The following is a 17,056-nucleotide window of genomic DNA, read 5'->3' as shown; positions in this document are numbered from 1 at the left end:
GGTGTTAAAATTGTGCCTTCCAGAAAATTACCCATTACATCATGCAGTCAAGCACTGAATTAAATTTGTCACAGCGCAGCACTGAAAGCCCTTGCAGGATTGCTTTTTCTTATAGTACTAGCCTTGTGGTACTGCTGCTCTTGGAGGGTAACCTTCTGTCGGTGCAGCACTCATTCAAAATTCATCTTTGAATTTTGCTGTACCGAGCTCCCAGAGGAGTATTACATCAAGATGCTGTGATTATCCTGAGCCATCCCTTCCATTTCTACCACTGCAGTGGCGTGTAAGTGCTTCTTGTAGGGGATGTTGTTCTACGTCCAAATTGGCTTCTGGTTCCTGGAATGTGTGATGATCACATTTGATAACTCCTTCAGCAACAGCTGGCCTTATGTAATACCAGCCCCCTTTTTATTCATTTAAGGCACACCTTAAAAAGAACTCATGTTATTTGATGACTGATTCCACAGCGTTCTGTTTATATTGTGACTTGTTTTAGTGTAGTACAGTAGCAGCCAGCTTGAATGAAATAATAATGCCTAAGCCTTGGTTATTTATAAATGAGGTGAGTATTGTTACTCACGTCCACAAGCATCCAGCGACCTGGGTGATGCTGATAGGTTAGCATTCTAACTCATCATCAAAAGCTGCAGTACAATCTGACACATCTCTGAAAAACAGCTTTGATTCCTTTATTGGTTCAGTTATAAAAACAATGGGTTTACATGCGGGAGAGGTGCGGATAAGGGAGCATGAATTTATGCATTTTGCTCTAGCAGTGCAGCACGGTGCAAGGAGCCGCTCTCCTTCCCCTTTCTAGGGGGAAGGAGAAGAAGGTGCTAGGGAAGGTAAAGGTTCTGACATTTTGATGATTCATTTTTAAACATGAGAGGTTCACTGCACAGGCAGCAACCTCCGGGGGTAAAAGCAGCCAGGCAGGATGTGGTGGTGTTCGATGGTTGCAATAGGGAAGCAGTTTAACTAAAACCACTTTTGCTCTGAGAACTTAGCTGTGCTTTGCACGGCTGTGTTCCAAGGTTACCGCAATAAAAGGAAGCCTGTTAGTTTCGACTGGTATCCTTGCCTTGCTGTGCTGCACTGGCCGTCAGGGGAGGACGTGCAGTGTTGCTGTTGCTCAGGAGGACCTGCATCACCCAGTTAGAGGATGAACTGGCTCTAGCTGCCAGCACTGCATCCAAAGGTGTTGGAGTGTACGTGCACAGCACTGGAGGATTGCTGCCTCCCTTTGATTTGTGTATAAATGGGGCTTCTCTCACTTCAAGGTTGCCAACCCGGGTAATTTCTGAAATGCCCCAAACTGATTAAAAAACACATTTAGGCTTACTTCTGGACAGGCCTCTGTTCCTGTAGCTGCAGGAAGACAGTAGGAAGAGGCTTTTCATTTAGGTGTGGTAACGGCCTCTCTGCCGCGCTCTCCTTCCATCTGCTAGGAACCTGGAAGCACAAGTAACAAATGGAAGAGTCACCAACCATCTCAGGGTACCCCAGGGGTGCATGGAGCAAAAGAGTTGCTTATTTGCAGCTCTCTCAGGCTGCTGTTACCAGCGCCAGTGTTCTTACTGTCTTTGGTCTTTGAGTGTGTCTTCTTTTTACGGTGCTGCTTCTTGGGTCAGGATTTGGAGGGCGCTGCTTCTGATCCACAAGCGGAGTGGATGCTGGAGGCCTGTTCCTCTGGACCTGGGCTGCAGAACCTGGAGTGTTATTGACAACACAGCCAAAGGGGAACTTGAGTTGAATAAATGCCACAGCTGTTGTTTCTGATCTCTAGCAGAATGTTAACAACAGCAACAGAAAGGGAGTGAGCTGTGAGCGCTCAGGGCAGTGCTAACAATAGCTGCTTGCCTGGCCTGCACGAAGTGGTTCACAGATGATCTTAACACAAAGCAGAGCAAAAATTAGTTGCAGTATTTTTACATAACAGCTCACTCTCAGCTCTGCTCATTCACAGTAACGAAGGTATCAGCATTTATTTTTCAAGCAGGAAATAGATCAATGAAACAAAAAAAAAAAAATTGTGCCCAATTACATGCACCTATTTTCCCTACAACCCTGATTTTTTTGGTCCTGTTGAAAACCAAGATCAAAAGAGGTGGGAGTGGAGGGGTTAATAATGTGCTCCTGGTGAGTTCCAGTCTTTGTCCTTTTAGGATTCCCAAAAGCAGAGATGCAGCCGCTTAACGCCACCCTTCAGCCTGCTGAACCAAATGCTGTGGTTGGCACCACCCCTAACACGGTCTAACCCCGCTTTGTACCTGTGCACGGCGTGGCATTGCTGTACTGCACCGAAACCACCCGTTAGCCTTGCCAGTAACTGTAGGCGAGAAGTGAGGGCGTTTTGCTGCATAGCTGCAACCCTGCACTTTCTGGGAAGGCGTTCCTCTTCCTCAGCTATGATGCAAAACGTTCTGGACTGTATAGGTTGGCTGTGTCTGGCGTTAGTCCAGGATGTGTGTCCAAGCCACTTGGCCTCCTGTGAAGCACCAGGAGAGCAGACGCCTCTCCCAGAGCTACCCCAGGCAGACTGCAGGCAGTGTCTGCAGCCCAAAGCACGGGGCTTGAGAGGAGAGACTACACAAGCACCACAGGAACCCAGGGAGAAGTGCAGTGGCTGTTTTACACTGCCCAGACAGGCCATGGCTCAGCGCAGCTGGGAGGGAAAAGGAAGATGTGAAGATGGAGGAGGCGCACAGGAAGAGCTAGAGGATGTGGCTCAGGTTGCTCAGATCAGGGGGGCTGGAACTAGATCCATGGGAAAACAGATCTGCTGTATTCCTGCTACCTTTTTGAAGGGGAAAAAAATACCTCACAACATTCATCTACTATTACAGACGTAGGAGAAAAATTAGGAAAAAAAGGTAGCTGAATATATTGGAGAGGTTCAGACTAAGTGTGTAAGTCTATAGCTTGATGGTAGTCCTCTGTTGACAACAGGGAGCTCCAAGCTCCTCAGACAATTTCTCTAGCTCTGCATCATGTTTAACACCAGCAATTTACTGCAAGGGAAAAACAAAAAGTCTCCATTCTGTCTCACCTGCTTTCCTTCTTCTCACTATCATCAGACTTAGAAATTTTGCACAAACTTCCCCCGAACTTCATTGTTTTAAAGCCACAGAAACCACACAGATGTGTGCATTAATTAAAGATACCTCCCTGTGCTTTATTTCTCCATGATCGGTTCATGTCTTGTCTTCAGCAGCGTGCTAACGAGCATTTCTCAGTTTCCTCTGGCAGGAATAACTAGTGTCTTTGTGCAGAGCAAACTGTAACTAAATCTGTGCTACTTTACATTCCTTGTGGCATAGAGCTGCACCTTGAAAGATCATTGTTTATTTTTTCCTATCTATCTATTTAATTTACTAGGGATTTAGGTATCACCCATCGTCTGCATGAGTTTCTCAGACTGAAGCCCCAGCAGGATTTTGATACCACAGAGAAAGCAGCAATTTCAGGCAGATAGGAGTAGAAATCCTTATTTGAGTGTTCTAAACTATGTGAATTATGTAAGCATTGTATAAAAAAATAAAAACACTAGCAAATAGCAGAGAAGGAAGATTTTTCTTAAAGTTTAAGTTCCAGGTTAAGTTGTCTAAAGGCTAGGAAGTTCTCACCGCTGTTTTGAGCTCCTCTAAAGACACCTACAATCATGGGCACGCAGCTCATCAAATTACCAGTGTACCAATTTGTTTCACTGGTCCACATGATTCGTAAGCAACCTTTATGAAGACCAGAGCCACTAATGAAGCCTGATTTCCTACCACTTGGGATCCTCGGTTTCCTAATTGCCTCCTCCCCTGAATACAGACCCCTCGTATTTCCCCTGATGTCCCTACAAAGCAAAAGATGACCTAAGCAGTGGTTTAAAGCTATTCGCTTGGGGCTCAATGTTTCTTGTACTGCTTGAGCAGCTGCAGTGAGGGAAGGAATCACTTCCTGAGACTGATTTAGGTCTTTCCCTTCCACCTAGGCACTTAAGTTATGGAGGAGGTCTTCTCCTCTTTCATACTTGGCTGAAGTTGCCTGGTGGTTCAAAGGTTAAGGAGGGATTCGGGGAGGTGGACACATAGCTCATAAGACTTATTTCCCCAAGGAAACAGGTTGCAACACAATCTGTCTTTACCTGCAGTCACATTCCTCTGGGAAGCTTCCAGACCATAAACTTGACACAGAAGTTCATCAGCAGGCTGGAAGGTCTCCAGTTTGAAACTGCGCTCTTGGGTTAACTGGCTTCCCATCTAAAAGGTATAAAAGGATTAATGGCAGCAACAAAAATTCATAATCCAGCAATTCCAGCTTAAAGCAGGGGCCTAGATTTAGAGGAAAAAATGTCGATGCCCTGTGCGTGCTTGTGAATGAGAGACCATCACTTCTTGCTGGTTGTAATAATCCGTAATTACAGCTTTGCTAAGCATATCCATGATCCCTCTGGATGCAAAATACAACAGAAAATAGGGCAAACTGACATCCTCGTTATTGCTTAATTGGAATCTGCATTTCAGGCTTTGCGGGAGGAAAATAAAACCAGCACAGAGGACCTCTCTCACTGTTCTCTGTGTGTAACCCTACCTCTGGTTTCAGGGCTGAGGTATGTGAAAAAAACAGGCAGCTTTTCCCTCATCTCTCCCACAGAGTTTGCCAGCCAAGTTTAAATGCAGAGCTTGCTGTTGCTAATGATCACAGGTGCTACCTGTGGCTGGGACTGCTGTGTGGCAAAAGCCTCCCCACTGCAGTTGCCATTGCCCTCTGCTCTCCTCGAAGGCTGATCCAGCTGTTGCCGCCTCTGCTCTCTTGAAGGGTTATTTTGCAATCACAGCAAGTAGAGCCCCAGCTCACAGCCCCATCAAAGACAGAAAACACTGCAATCAGTGGCCTCATGTCTGCACCCACTGCTTCGGCTGTGTAGCAGTCTCTAACTGCCCTACAATTTTGCTGAGAGAACATGCCAGCAGCCTGGAAATTGTTCCCAGCAGAATGGCATTTGTCATCCTGACTCTCTGGAAAACAAACAGTCAATGCTTTCACCTTGGTGCTTCGGAAGACTGAAGACAGAATATACTTGCTTGGCTTACGAGAGAGGCATTCAGATACATTTACAAGGTGCTTTCTAGATCAAGAACACAAGGGCTAGGAGACTTTAGTGGTAGCAAAGCTGTCAGTTAGTGGATGGATTCATCTAGTTAAAGTCTAATCAAGCAGTTTCCAAACAGCATTTTTTTTCCACAGGCTACACGACAAAAGAAACACTGCACATTTCAGAGCCAAGAGCTCGCTCTACCAGCTGCACTATCCACAGAGATTTACTTGGCCAAACCATTTTTAAATTGAAGTAGTTAAATCTCTACAGTCCTTTTCACAGGGGGATGCTCTTAAAGTGACCTGGTTACTCAATTGCACTAAATCCACGACTAGGAATGCAGTAACCAATTTGAAGTCAATACATCAGTTCGGTACAATGGCCTCGGTTTAGTTAAAATTAATGCCATTTCTGTGTACAGACAGAGTTAAAGCTGCCCCCTCCCCAGTATGTTCACTTGGCAGTTCAGAATTTGGGAAACACCGGTGTAATGTATGCAAAACAAAGAGGTAAGGGCAGAGGGTTTACGTCACACGTGCAGTAGATAAAGCAAAAGGACAGCAGTTTATCAGCTCTGCAGCACTGGCACAGAGGGAGGAAAGCCCTGCCTGGGAAATGTCACAGAGAAGTACCAGGCACTGCAGATTCTTGTTCCCGCTGCACAGCACCTTGCATGAACTCCCAGGTAGTTTATTTCTAAAATAAGGGGAACAATACTCACTCTATAGGACAAAGATACCAAAATGAGCTCAACAGCTACCAGAAACACAAGATGCCACCCAAAGGAGGAGCATGACCCCAAGCATCCAGCACCCAGCACAGTGCCACTTGCTGTGAGACCCTGGAGGGCTGCTGTGAAGCACCATGAAACTCAGACACTTGAGGGAATTTGCTCAGATGTAGCTAGACAGTGTTAAAACTGTCCAGAAATGCTACTCCAGAAATGTTATCATTTCTGTTTTTTGAATGCATACTTAGAGTTTACCTCGTGCATTTCTTTTTTGACCCTTTTTTGTTGAAGCTGGCCTATTTTAGAAGGCTTTTCAGCTCCCTTGGTCAGGCATTCCAGTCTCTGCTCTTTTCCTTCTATTTCTTCAAGCATCTTCTCCACATTTTCAGCTTTCATCGCACTGAGAATTTCTCTCTTCCTAGCTTCTTGTGTCATCTGATGTCCCATTTCCAACAGCATTTGTTTCTACAACAGAAGATCACGAAAGTTTCAGACTTGGATTACTTCCCCCAATTCTCATACCCACCTTTTAGATTTCCTTTTAAACCCTGGTGACCAGTCCTGAGATACTATCCCCAGCTGAGCAGAATGAGGAGAGACCCTGTCCCACATGGCTTGGTGTTGAAGAGAATGAAATGTTGGTACACAAATCTGAATTATCTTCAGATCTTATGAAAGGAACAGTCAAGACCTAAACTCAAAATAAAATCTGGGTTGCAGGAGGGGGGAGCACATGGGAAGGGTAAGGGGGAGTGGGAACAGAGTTCTGTATTTACAGCATTGCTTGTGAGAGAGAGAAGCCTTGAAACACCATTTGTGTGTAGAACTTGTTCAATTGCAAATAAACAAGAAGGCAGTTGGTTCCAATTTCCTTGTTCTGCTGTAATTTGCTCTGTGCAACCAGCCTCTGGTCTGCATGTGGGACTTGTCTTTAAAAGCAAAGCATAAACAAGGCAAGAGAGGGGAAAAATGAGCACAGCATTTTCAAACATTGCTGTTTATACACTGCGTGTCGAGAAAGCCAGTAAGTGTGGCTGCATTTTAGAATCTGTATCCCAACTGAATGCAATGGTATTACAAACGACGCAGATTGGGTCAAGCTGTCCTGCACAGCCAAGGGTTGTGAAATGGAGTCTGCAATTTGTAAACACCTTCATCGCTATCTATACAAAGGAAAGAATTAGAAACAAGAGAAAGAACCAGAAGCCGATGTCAGAAACCGAAGGAAAAAACAAAACCAATAACAAAAACAGCCACAAGAAAGAAGGTAGATGCAGTGGGTCTTTTGGCAGTAAATTGGCAGCTTGTCTGTTCAGAAAAAACAATTTATCATCCAAAGGCAACACCGTACCAGCAAAAAAATCAGAGTCAGAGCGTAAAGCACTCAGGCCCCAAATATTTTATTTGGGAAGCTCTCTAAGCCATACTAAGACTGGAGGTTCATAGACCAACAAGCTCAGAATGGAACAATTAAGCATCAGATTTGACTTTTTAATATCACATGCCACAATATTTACCTCAATTACTCTCATACTGGAATGAGCAAGCTGGTTTAGCTAAGCCATCTTTCCCAGAAAGGCATCTGGTCTTGACTTAAGGATACTCAGATGTTGTCACTTCCATGGTTAATCCCATTTTGAAAATATTGTTTCTTATTTCCAATTTTCAGTTTGTTTGTCCTCAAATTTTAGGTACTGCCTCTTGTTACACCTTTCTCTAAGGACCCTTTAGCATCTGCTGGTCTCTCCCTACAAAATACCTGTAGATTATAAACAAGCCACTTTCCTTTTAGATAGGCACAACAGACTGGGTCCTTCTCTAGACTGTTTTCTGCAGCCTTCAAATCATTTTTTGTAATCCATTTCCACATCCTCTCTGTATTTTCCCATCTTTTTATAGCACACTCTGGAACCAGAGGCAGTATTACAGCATGTTGTACACAAACCATTTTTAATGTGTATGTGTTATTTAGCTGTTTATAAACTAAAAGACTGCAGCATCCATCCTTTCCTTCCACTGCATTCATTTGCCTGTTACGATCCCTGCCTTTTGTAGGGATGTTGTTACCCTGTTCTGTAGAAGCCTTGCTTTCTTCTCATTCTGTATCTACTCATAAACCGCAATATTTCTTGGAGAGATAGTTAAGTTACCAAGCTCTCTGTACAACTCTGTACACCTGCTCTGCCCACATCATTATTCATTAAATGTAGCTCATCAAATTCACTAACATTCCTACTCAAATATGTCATCAGTAAACTTTTTAATCTATAATTTTGCATTTATTTCCAAGCCACTGACCAAAATGTTGAATACTGAAAATTCTGCTACCAGTCCCTGTAGAAATCCATCAGAAACCAGCTTCATTTAATAAAAATAACACATTTTTAAGATGTCAAAAAATCTAGTTCTTAATCCCTGTAGCATTTTTAGAGATACTGCATAATGCTAAAATTTTAAATACAGAAGGTGTATGCTGCTAACCCACGTTACAAGGTCTTTCCAAATATGTATTACATCTCAAGCATTATGCTTATCTATCTAACTTGTAATCTTATCAGCAGAATGAAATGAGGTTGGCTTGACAAGGCTTATTTTCCATAGTCATGTCACCTGGCATTAATTATGTTGCAAGTGAAGGGTGCACTTTTCAGTTTGTCTTTGAGGAACAAGCCATTTCAGCACATGTAGCCATGTGTAGAAGGGAGCTCATTATGGCAGTGATATATCCATGAAGCTATTCAGATGGCAAAAAATGTGAAATGATTTTGTCGTGGGTTTAACGACAACATGTCTAAATGTTTCCTTGAAATTTAATGATTGGGTAGGAGATTAATAACCTCAAGGTCTGTAACTTTTTTTTTTTTTTAATTATTATTTTTGCCTGTGGAATAAAATATCAAATGCATTTTTTCTTCTGCAAAAACATAGATCAAGCAATGTTGATCACATATATGAATATAGTACCTGCAGCTGTCATTTTGGCTTGTGACTTAAACTTTATACAAGATGCTACAGATTTTCCCTAGTTCTCTCTACCTGCAGTTGTGAAAACGCTCAAATGAACACACTATTTCAGTGCTATAAAATACATATCTAGCTTCAGTAATTGTATCATGCAGTTGGTTTTGAATCCATTCCTCTCACAAAATAACAGTAGGCAAAATCCTCATTAAAGCCAGTGAGATGGAGAGGAGAATTCAGCTTGCTATGCTGATGAATCTGGAGCTCTAACTCAGATACCTGTTTATGTAGCAGTTTCTTTAGCTTGTCATTGTCTGCTTGAGATTTTACAAGAGCTTTCCTTATGGATGTGAGCTGACCCTCCAATGAAGTCACCTCTTGTTCTGCCATCATCTTAGCATTCAGACACTCTTTTTTGTTTTGAACAGCTTCCTGTAAACAAAGTAAATAACAGGAACAGTTATGAGAGCAGGGATTTTCTCTCTTCCATATAACAACAGGTTTCTTGAAAGATAATCTCTAAGAGATTTTTAGTAGAGCAGGATTGAATTGTTCATATTTTCTTCTAACTGAGGCTGGATTATTTTAAGGTGAAATGTGGAACAGAATGGACAAGAGAGGTTCATTAAAGATTAAAATCTGCATATTTCTTTCTTGCTTTGACCAGAGTTACAGGCATAAGTACTCCAGCTGGAGATGACAGTATTTTTTAACTAAAATAATAACAATCTTTCATGAGGGTACTACTGCACCTCTTTAATTACATCCACATCAACAATTCAAGCTCTTTTGTGTAAACAAGCGCAGAACAAAACTTCATCTCGTTTGTGCATTAGAAAGAGCTGTCCATCTACTAATCTGTTTATTCCTTCGTTATCTGTAAAGGAAAAATGTGTGTGATGTAGCTTGTTTTCCTTCTGGGTAGGGTCTTTTTGTTTGTTTTAAACACAAATGTAAATGTATATATATCTACATGATATTATGTCAGGCACAGATTTAACAGCTCTTTCTCCTTCCCCATTATAAGCAAGCTCCAGGATCCTCTGCACTTGAGTGGAGGATGGTGAAATACCATTTCTTAGGTATGCAGGGTCATTGCAGAGTCAGACACAAGAAAGTTCTGTCTCAGCAAGATGAGCTAGTTCAGCATTTAAAAAAGCCAAATTTTCCCATTTATTTTTCTTTCAGACTTTTTTTTTTTTTTTTTTTAAATACTGTGAAGATAATTCTTATTTCTTATTTAAATCCACAAGTTTTCAATAATTCAATCCATCTTTGGCTGATCTACATCTAATATAAATTAATAAATTAATAAAATACCAATTTAGCATCTCTGTGATACAGTTGAACTGAGTACATACATATTCAGTTTTATTTGGCTTCAAAATTAACAAGTACAGAAAAAAGATTTTGCTTTCACTCTTTTTAAGTTAACAAATATGATCCACTCAGCCTTCCCTTTGCTTGACATGTGCAGCTAATTAACCTATATAACAATCAATAACCTGTTTGTTCCATTCTAATCAGCCTCATTTAAAGCAGTGAGGCACTTTTCTTTCCATCCATCTTCACTTTAGTTTAATTTAGTCATTTTTGTGCTTCATCTTGTATTTCTGTAATTAAATTTATAAACCTCATGCTGTGTTCTGCTTTGTTTAAGCAGATACCAATTTCAAAACAAAACAAAACAAAACACAACGTCAGCCTTCTCTTAAGCAAACTGTCTACTTCATTTTCACTTCATATCTGCCTGTCTTCTTTTTCATATGGTTTGGTCAGTTGTGATATAGTTTATTTTGATATAATATTATAGTTATTCTTCTAAGTCAACAACAGAATTAGGAATACTGTAGGCTGTTCATACTTCCTAGGCTCTTGCTTCAAGCAAGCATCAGTGATTTGTTTCATGCCCTTCGCAGCTGAAGACCACCCTTACATCTGTAACTTAGAGGGGAAAAAGTTTTATATCTAAAACCTGTGGTTATCTTGAAAGCCTATAAACTCACTGAATAATAATGAGTCTGACCAGTTTAGCAGACACTTAAAACAGATGAAATGGTAAGGAAATATAACCTTCTCAGCATCCCTCAGTTTTGCGGAGAGCCGTGCCTTCTGAGTGGTTTGCTTCCAACAGTTCAGAGCCTTCAGCTTGCACACCAGCTTGCTTAGCCTGATATTTTCATCCTGCAAGAGCTGCAGCTGTTCCTGCTACAGAAGACATCCGTAAAAGTAGACACCCACGAAAATTACCTTCCCCAAGACATGTATGTGGTTTTGAAATAAATACAATTGAGAAAGCAGACAACTATTTGCATTTCATTCTAATTTTCAAATGTTCAAACTTTGAACCAGCACAGCCTTTGGCAATAAGCTTTATTACTGTGTCTCCAGGGAAACAGGAAATGTGAACATTGTCCAGGGACTGGGGAAAAAAATGGAAGAAATCTAATCCAAAATAGCAAGCAGGTAAGCCCCTCAGAAATGAAGCATGGTTAATGGTGATAAACACTGTAATTATGCCAAATGGAGATTCTGGTTCATACACTATTAGTAGCCTGGTTCACCCTAATTACAATGTCCTTATTAAGAACAAAATTAGAAGATTCATGAGAAGTATAGTCATCGGGTTTTCTTTTTCTTTGCTCAGAATAGCAAATTCTTCCTGGAAAATGTTCTTAAGGCAGAGGAAAGCAGTTTCTTTACACAAAAATCATAGAAAAAAGGGTTTCAGAGGACCTCTGGAGGTCTTGGCCCCAGGTCAAACCTCCTGCTCAAAGCAGGACTGTTGACAACACTAAGCCATGTCTTCTATGGTCTTGTCTAACCAAGTCCTGAACAACTCCAGAGGTGGAGCTCCCACAGTTTCCCCGACTTATCCTGTTGCTCCACCGCCTTCCTCATAAAGAAGACTTCCCGATGTCTGGCACAAGCCTACCTCACCACAACTGGTGCCTGCAGCCCATCTGGTGCTACCAAGATGAGTTCAGCTCTGGTTTTGTTTGCTGTAGTTGAAGGCTGCTCTTAGATCACCTCTTGAACTCCTTTCTGCCTGCCTAAACCAGATCAGCTCCCTCAAATTCTTGTAGGCAATGTACTCCACAGCAGGCCAATGACCATTTTGGCAGCCACCCGCTAGACTCTGCATTTTCTCAAACTCTCTTATACCACCAGGCCCCTCTACAGGGCTCTGTGCCAGGTACCACCTCATCAGTGCTGAGTAGAATAACAATATTCATCTGTCTTATGGCCATTCTTAACAGGTCCTTCTCAGCTGCCACTCAGCCAGGTGGCTCCCAGCTTGTACCATTGCATGGGGCTGTGCATCTCCTTTGTAGTTCTCCTTAAAGACCTTCACAAGGCTTTTGTAAATCCAGTCCTCCATTTTTCAAGGTGTCCCTGCACTGAAGCTCTACTATCAGGCACAGCACTGTCAGCTGGTTGAGGGAAGGGATTGTCCCACTCTTCTCTGCACTGGTGCAGCCTCACCTTGAGTACTGGGTATAGTTTTGGGTGTCACAGTATAAGAAGCAAATAAAGCTATTAGAGACTGTCTAAGGGAGGACTGCAAAGGGATGTGTGAGGAGCAGCTGAGATCTCTTGGTGTGCTCAGCCCAGAGCAGAGCAGGCTGAGGGGAGGCCTCATGGCGGCCTGCAGCTCCCTCACGAGGGGAGTGGAGGGGCAGGCGCTGAGCTCTGCTCTCTGGGGACAGCGACAGGACCCGAGGGGACGGCATGGAGCTGGGACAGGGGAGGGTCAAGCTGGGGGTTAGGGAAAGAGTCTGCACCCAGAGGGTGGTTGGGCACTGGGACAGGCTCCCCATGGCAGTGGTCATGGCACCGAGACTGCCAGAGTTCAAGAAGCATTTGGACAACACTCTCAGACACATGGTCTGGTTTTTGGGAGGTCCTGTGTGGAGCCAGGAGTTGGACTTGAGGATCCTTGTGGGTCCCTTCCAACTCAGGATATTCTATGATCTAGTGTCAACTCACCTTCTTATCCCGTGTGGCCCATATTAGTTTTATCTGAACTTTGGCCTTCCTAATTTCATCACTACAGGTCTGAACTCTGTGATTCTACCTTTGTGGCCTGTCCATGTTTCCTCTACTTGCAATATCTCTTTCTGCATTTTAGTCGTTTAAGAAAATCCTTGCTAAGTCAAGTAAGGCCAAGTTTCGGATAAACTCCCTGGTCTTCCTGTACAACAGAGCAGTTGGTTTTGAAATCTTAAGTTTTCTTAAAAAATCAACCGGCTTTCCTAAGCACCTTTTCCCCTCTTGGAAGTTTCCACAGAGGTTCTGCCTAGCAATTCCCTAAAGAAGTCTGCTCTCCAGAAGTCTCAAGTCTCAGTGCTGCAGCATAATTTTGCAATCTTCCTCCTGATCCTGAAATCTTTTCAGTCACTGCAGCCTCAGATGACATCTGTGATGATACCACCAGATTTTCCCTGTTTGTGAGCAGCAGAAATAGGGATTTACCCTGGCTGGCTCTCTAGCATTTGCATTTAGGATATTATTACTAATGCTGTCTAGGAACTGCCTGTGCTTTCAAAATGCTTTGTTCTGCTTCCAGTAGATTTCCAGAGGGATAAAACCTCCATGAAAACCAAGGCCTCAAGTTAAGACTACTTTTCTTAGCACCCAGTAGACAGCCTATCCAATTTATCCTCTTGATCAGGTAGTCTGCAGCAGGTTCCCACCACAGTCATTAATCATCACCAATGTTCCTCCCTCCCCTGACCTCGACTCATAGGCTTTCAGGAGTACATCTCCACACTCACACAACAGCTCTGTCCAGAGAATGAACTCCATACAGATTCCAATTCTTGCTCCTCTTCCCTGCTGGCCCTTCTTAAAACACCCTGTAACCACCCAGGACCATGCTCCACCTGCGTGCACCAAGTTTCCATGACCCTGCCCATACCATACCATTGGACTGCATGTGAGCTCTCTGCTCTCCTTATTCACTGCCTCTGCACACTGTCCTTTCCCAGTGGGAATGTGGACATTTCCCTGAAGCCTTCTCAGGCATGGAACTCTCATTTCCACTAGTTCCTCATTTACTTCTGGGCATTCCTATCCCCCAGGTTCACTGGGAGGGTTGAAAGCCCTTCTCTCTACAGTGGTATTACATTTATATCCTGTTTCACAAACTTCTCTGCTTGAAAGATCTGGAGGCATATTTGCTTCAGACAGAAGTATTTAGCCATTACCCATTTGATCTCATTTGTATTCACTGACTGACTACCATAGTTTCAGTACAAATTGAACTTTACCAAGGAGAGATGTGTTTGACTATAAAAGGGATTGATTTGGAAATTGTAGCCTCAAAATTACTTCCCAGGCTTTAGTTTATAACTCCCAGAACATCAATTTGGGGGGCACTTTTTCAAAACAAAGTTGAATATATTCTTATTCTAAATAACCCCAAATGGAAAAAAAAGGATTCGGTCCCCACTTTTTTATGTGAACAGCTTGCACAATAAGATAAAACACCTATCAACACATTTATCTGGGTCACTGCAACTTCATTTTCTGTTTCCTCCCTGCAAAATTGGGAAAATGACAACAGATGACAGCACAGTCTGACGTGATTGAATATGAGTTCACTTTTACACTTATTCAGATGGAAGTTTAACCTCTGATGTTCACCTACATAGGAACTCTGTTTTATCTGTCGTGACTGAAACTAACACCATACTTTCTAAGTTTAAAAACAAACTCAATTCAAATACATGCAGATATTCAGGATCTAAGGACTGCGTCTGGCTGAAAAATTCTGTACTTGGAGTAGAAAGAAACAATCAAAGATGATTGATTCACGACAGCCTGACAAATGAGTAGATATTAAGAGTCTAGTCATGGGCCACCTCTATGCTCTTCACCCAGTGGATGTCCAAGATAGAATGCAGTAACTTAAACCAGCTTCAGAAAACTTAACCTTATGTTATTATCCTTGTGTTCATTTACTGACACGCATACGTTCCCTTACTTTAGACAAGTATTCTTTCAAGTCACCATTATTTTCGGAGGAGCCAAACTTTTTCTTCAGATCAATCATATTGTCAACTCCTTCCCTTCTCACTTCACTGATGATTTCAAGCACTCGTTGCTCAATGCTAAGTCGATAGACATCCAACTTCCCCTGCAGTTACAAACAGAACCCACTGGAGATTAAATGTGCACATATGGGAAAGCAACATTCAAAAGATTTCAGAAGTCACAACCAGATGGTCTTTCTTGATAATTATTTCCCTACAATCAATGTATCAGGAAGACAGAGCAATATTCTTATTACATCTGGACATTGCAAGGAGCGTAATTTCAATTATATCATTTATAGACTAATTATTGGCAGTCCTGAGAGGTATGGATTTAATGGAAGCAGTGGCACCATGGTGATAAAATAGGCTTTCTGGTGAAAAATGCTCTCACCCTCAGGACTGCAAAAGGAATTTCAGTATTCCTCAAGTCACTCTTGTCCTGATCACAGACATTGACGGGCTTATGGACTGTGAATAAAAACCCTGGGGATCTGCTACAGGCAGTTGTTCTGTAGCAATAGTTGCTAATAGTTGCCCTATTGCGACACATGGTCACAATCAGGTCAATTTTTATAGGCTAGACTGCAGTATCCTTATTTTTGTAAGTAATAACATATGATAGTGCAACACAGAAATCAGCGGACTACTTGAAAAACAAAGGCATTGTTAGAGTAAGCAATACTATTACACACTGGTCATAAAGTTTTCAAGAAAAATAATGTAGAATATTACAAATTGAAGTATTATATACAAAAAGTTCCTCCACAGTAACCAAAAAGAGCTTCTATCACTCTCTCTAATGTGGTACCTGTTCCACTGAGACTATGCCTCCTGTCTTGGAACAGGTACACAATTTTTCTACCAGACATTTTTACAGGATGCTTCTAAAATATACAGGAGGAGATAAATGATTCACCCACTCATCCACCTGGCACACTACAGCAATATATTCCTTTGAGTGCTACACATACTGGCAAATTATCAGCAGCGCAAAAAAGACCAATTAGGTACCCCATCTTATTTTGTACCTACTTTTAGATGGACACAAGTCACAAATAGGTTCTGCACTAATGATTCATATTCATCCCGTACTTCTTTCCTTATCTTCTCTTTGAGACTGAGATTTTCTTCCTCTAAGTCAGCGACCTGGGCTCTGAGAGCAGTTATTTCCATAACCATTCCATGACTCAGCCCCGCAATCTATCACAGCAGAGAAAGTGAATGAGCAAAGCTGAAGATGAGCAAATACCATAGCCTAGGAGTAAATGATTCAGAGTTCTGAATATGTAGCATGATACAGAATTAAGTATTAGAGTGACAATATCTTCCTATCTGAGCGGCTAGATGAAAATAACCCATTGAAATAACCCATAATCCATTAGGTACATCTCTGTTGGTTTTAGAAACATTTTTTTCTTCTTGGAAACAGTAGGAAGAATTGTGGCAGTTCAAAACCAATCTTTGAAGGAAGGGAAGGTTCATATATAACCTTAAAAAGTATTTGTGGTAATCACAAAAGAAAGATGTAGTGGGTATGAGAACTGACAGACCAAAAAAAAAAGAGTGCAGGAGGGAGGAACAGGATTAGAGATTAGAGAGTAGGATTTGGGAGCCTGATTTTGGGAGATCTTGTGCACAGGTCTACTCTGCAGGTGAGCCTGGCCTCCTGTAGCATAACCTACCTTGCCTCCAGAGAGAAAGCCAGAATTGTGACCAGGCTTTGTTCAGTAAGCTGTGAGGTAATACATTTATCGGAGCAAACGTGCTGTCTGCTGATAAGCTTGTACATACAGACCATTTAATACACGATAAAAACAATTATGTGCTCCATTTGTTGATATTTGACAATTAACATACTGTCAGAAAGGGCATGCAGATTAGCACAAATAGGAAGGTGCATGGTAGAATTTAAAGAGATTTAAATGACATCATTTACATTTCACATAGGTGGATCCCTTCTAGGTGTAACAGTTTGGTCATTCTTATACCTCTGAACAGCATTTACAACCAGATGAGCACACTGGAGGAAAGCTAAAAAACATTCTTAGCATATTACATTATGAAGATAAGAAATAGGCATTGTAGGTATAGCCAACAGCACACTCTGCTTTTAAGTTGCCTGGCACCTCTGCGTGCCAGGTCTAAGTAATAAATGCTAATCACTTCAGTTTCTCAGTGAAATGTTCTTTCCTTTTTTTTTTTTTTTTGTCTTACAGAAAACATTATCTAGAGATT

The 17,056-nt window shown here is 41.9% G+C and overlaps 1 protein-coding gene across 3 annotated transcripts in view; it reads right to left on the bottom strand.

Annotated features, from left to right (window-relative positions):
- Positions 1-668: 668 nt before the first annotated feature.
- The window catches only part of LOC311434041 (uncharacterized protein), an 89,576-nt gene continuing 73,188 nt past the window's right edge, over positions 669-17,056 (bottom strand). For all 3 annotated transcript variants that reach the window (XM_084513877.1, XM_084513878.1, XM_084513879.1), the window contains 8 exons: positions 15,854-16,021; positions 14,770-14,922; positions 10,854-10,988; positions 9,060-9,212; positions 6,075-6,284; positions 4,136-4,250; positions 1,579-1,709; positions 669-1,452 (listed from right to left, as the gene is read on the bottom strand). In XM_084513877.1, coding sequence (XP_084370003.1) covers positions 1,339-1,452; positions 1,579-1,709; positions 4,136-4,250; positions 6,075-6,284; positions 9,060-9,212; positions 10,854-10,988; positions 14,770-14,922; positions 15,854-16,021 — 1,179 coding nt within the window. In that variant the 3' untranslated portion in view covers positions 669-1,338. The remainder of the gene's footprint in view (positions 1,453-1,578; positions 1,710-4,135; positions 4,251-6,074; positions 6,285-9,059; positions 9,213-10,853; positions 10,989-14,769; positions 14,923-15,853; positions 16,022-17,056) is intronic.

Source organism: Aythya ferina (assembly GCF_964211825.1).
Source record: "Aythya ferina genome assembly, chromosome: 3".
NCBI lineage: Eukaryota > Metazoa > Chordata > Aves > Anseriformes > Anatidae > Aythya > Aythya ferina.
The sequence above is the reverse complement of the archived record's forward strand: the minus strand, read 5'-3'. Positions and strand labels throughout refer to the sequence as shown.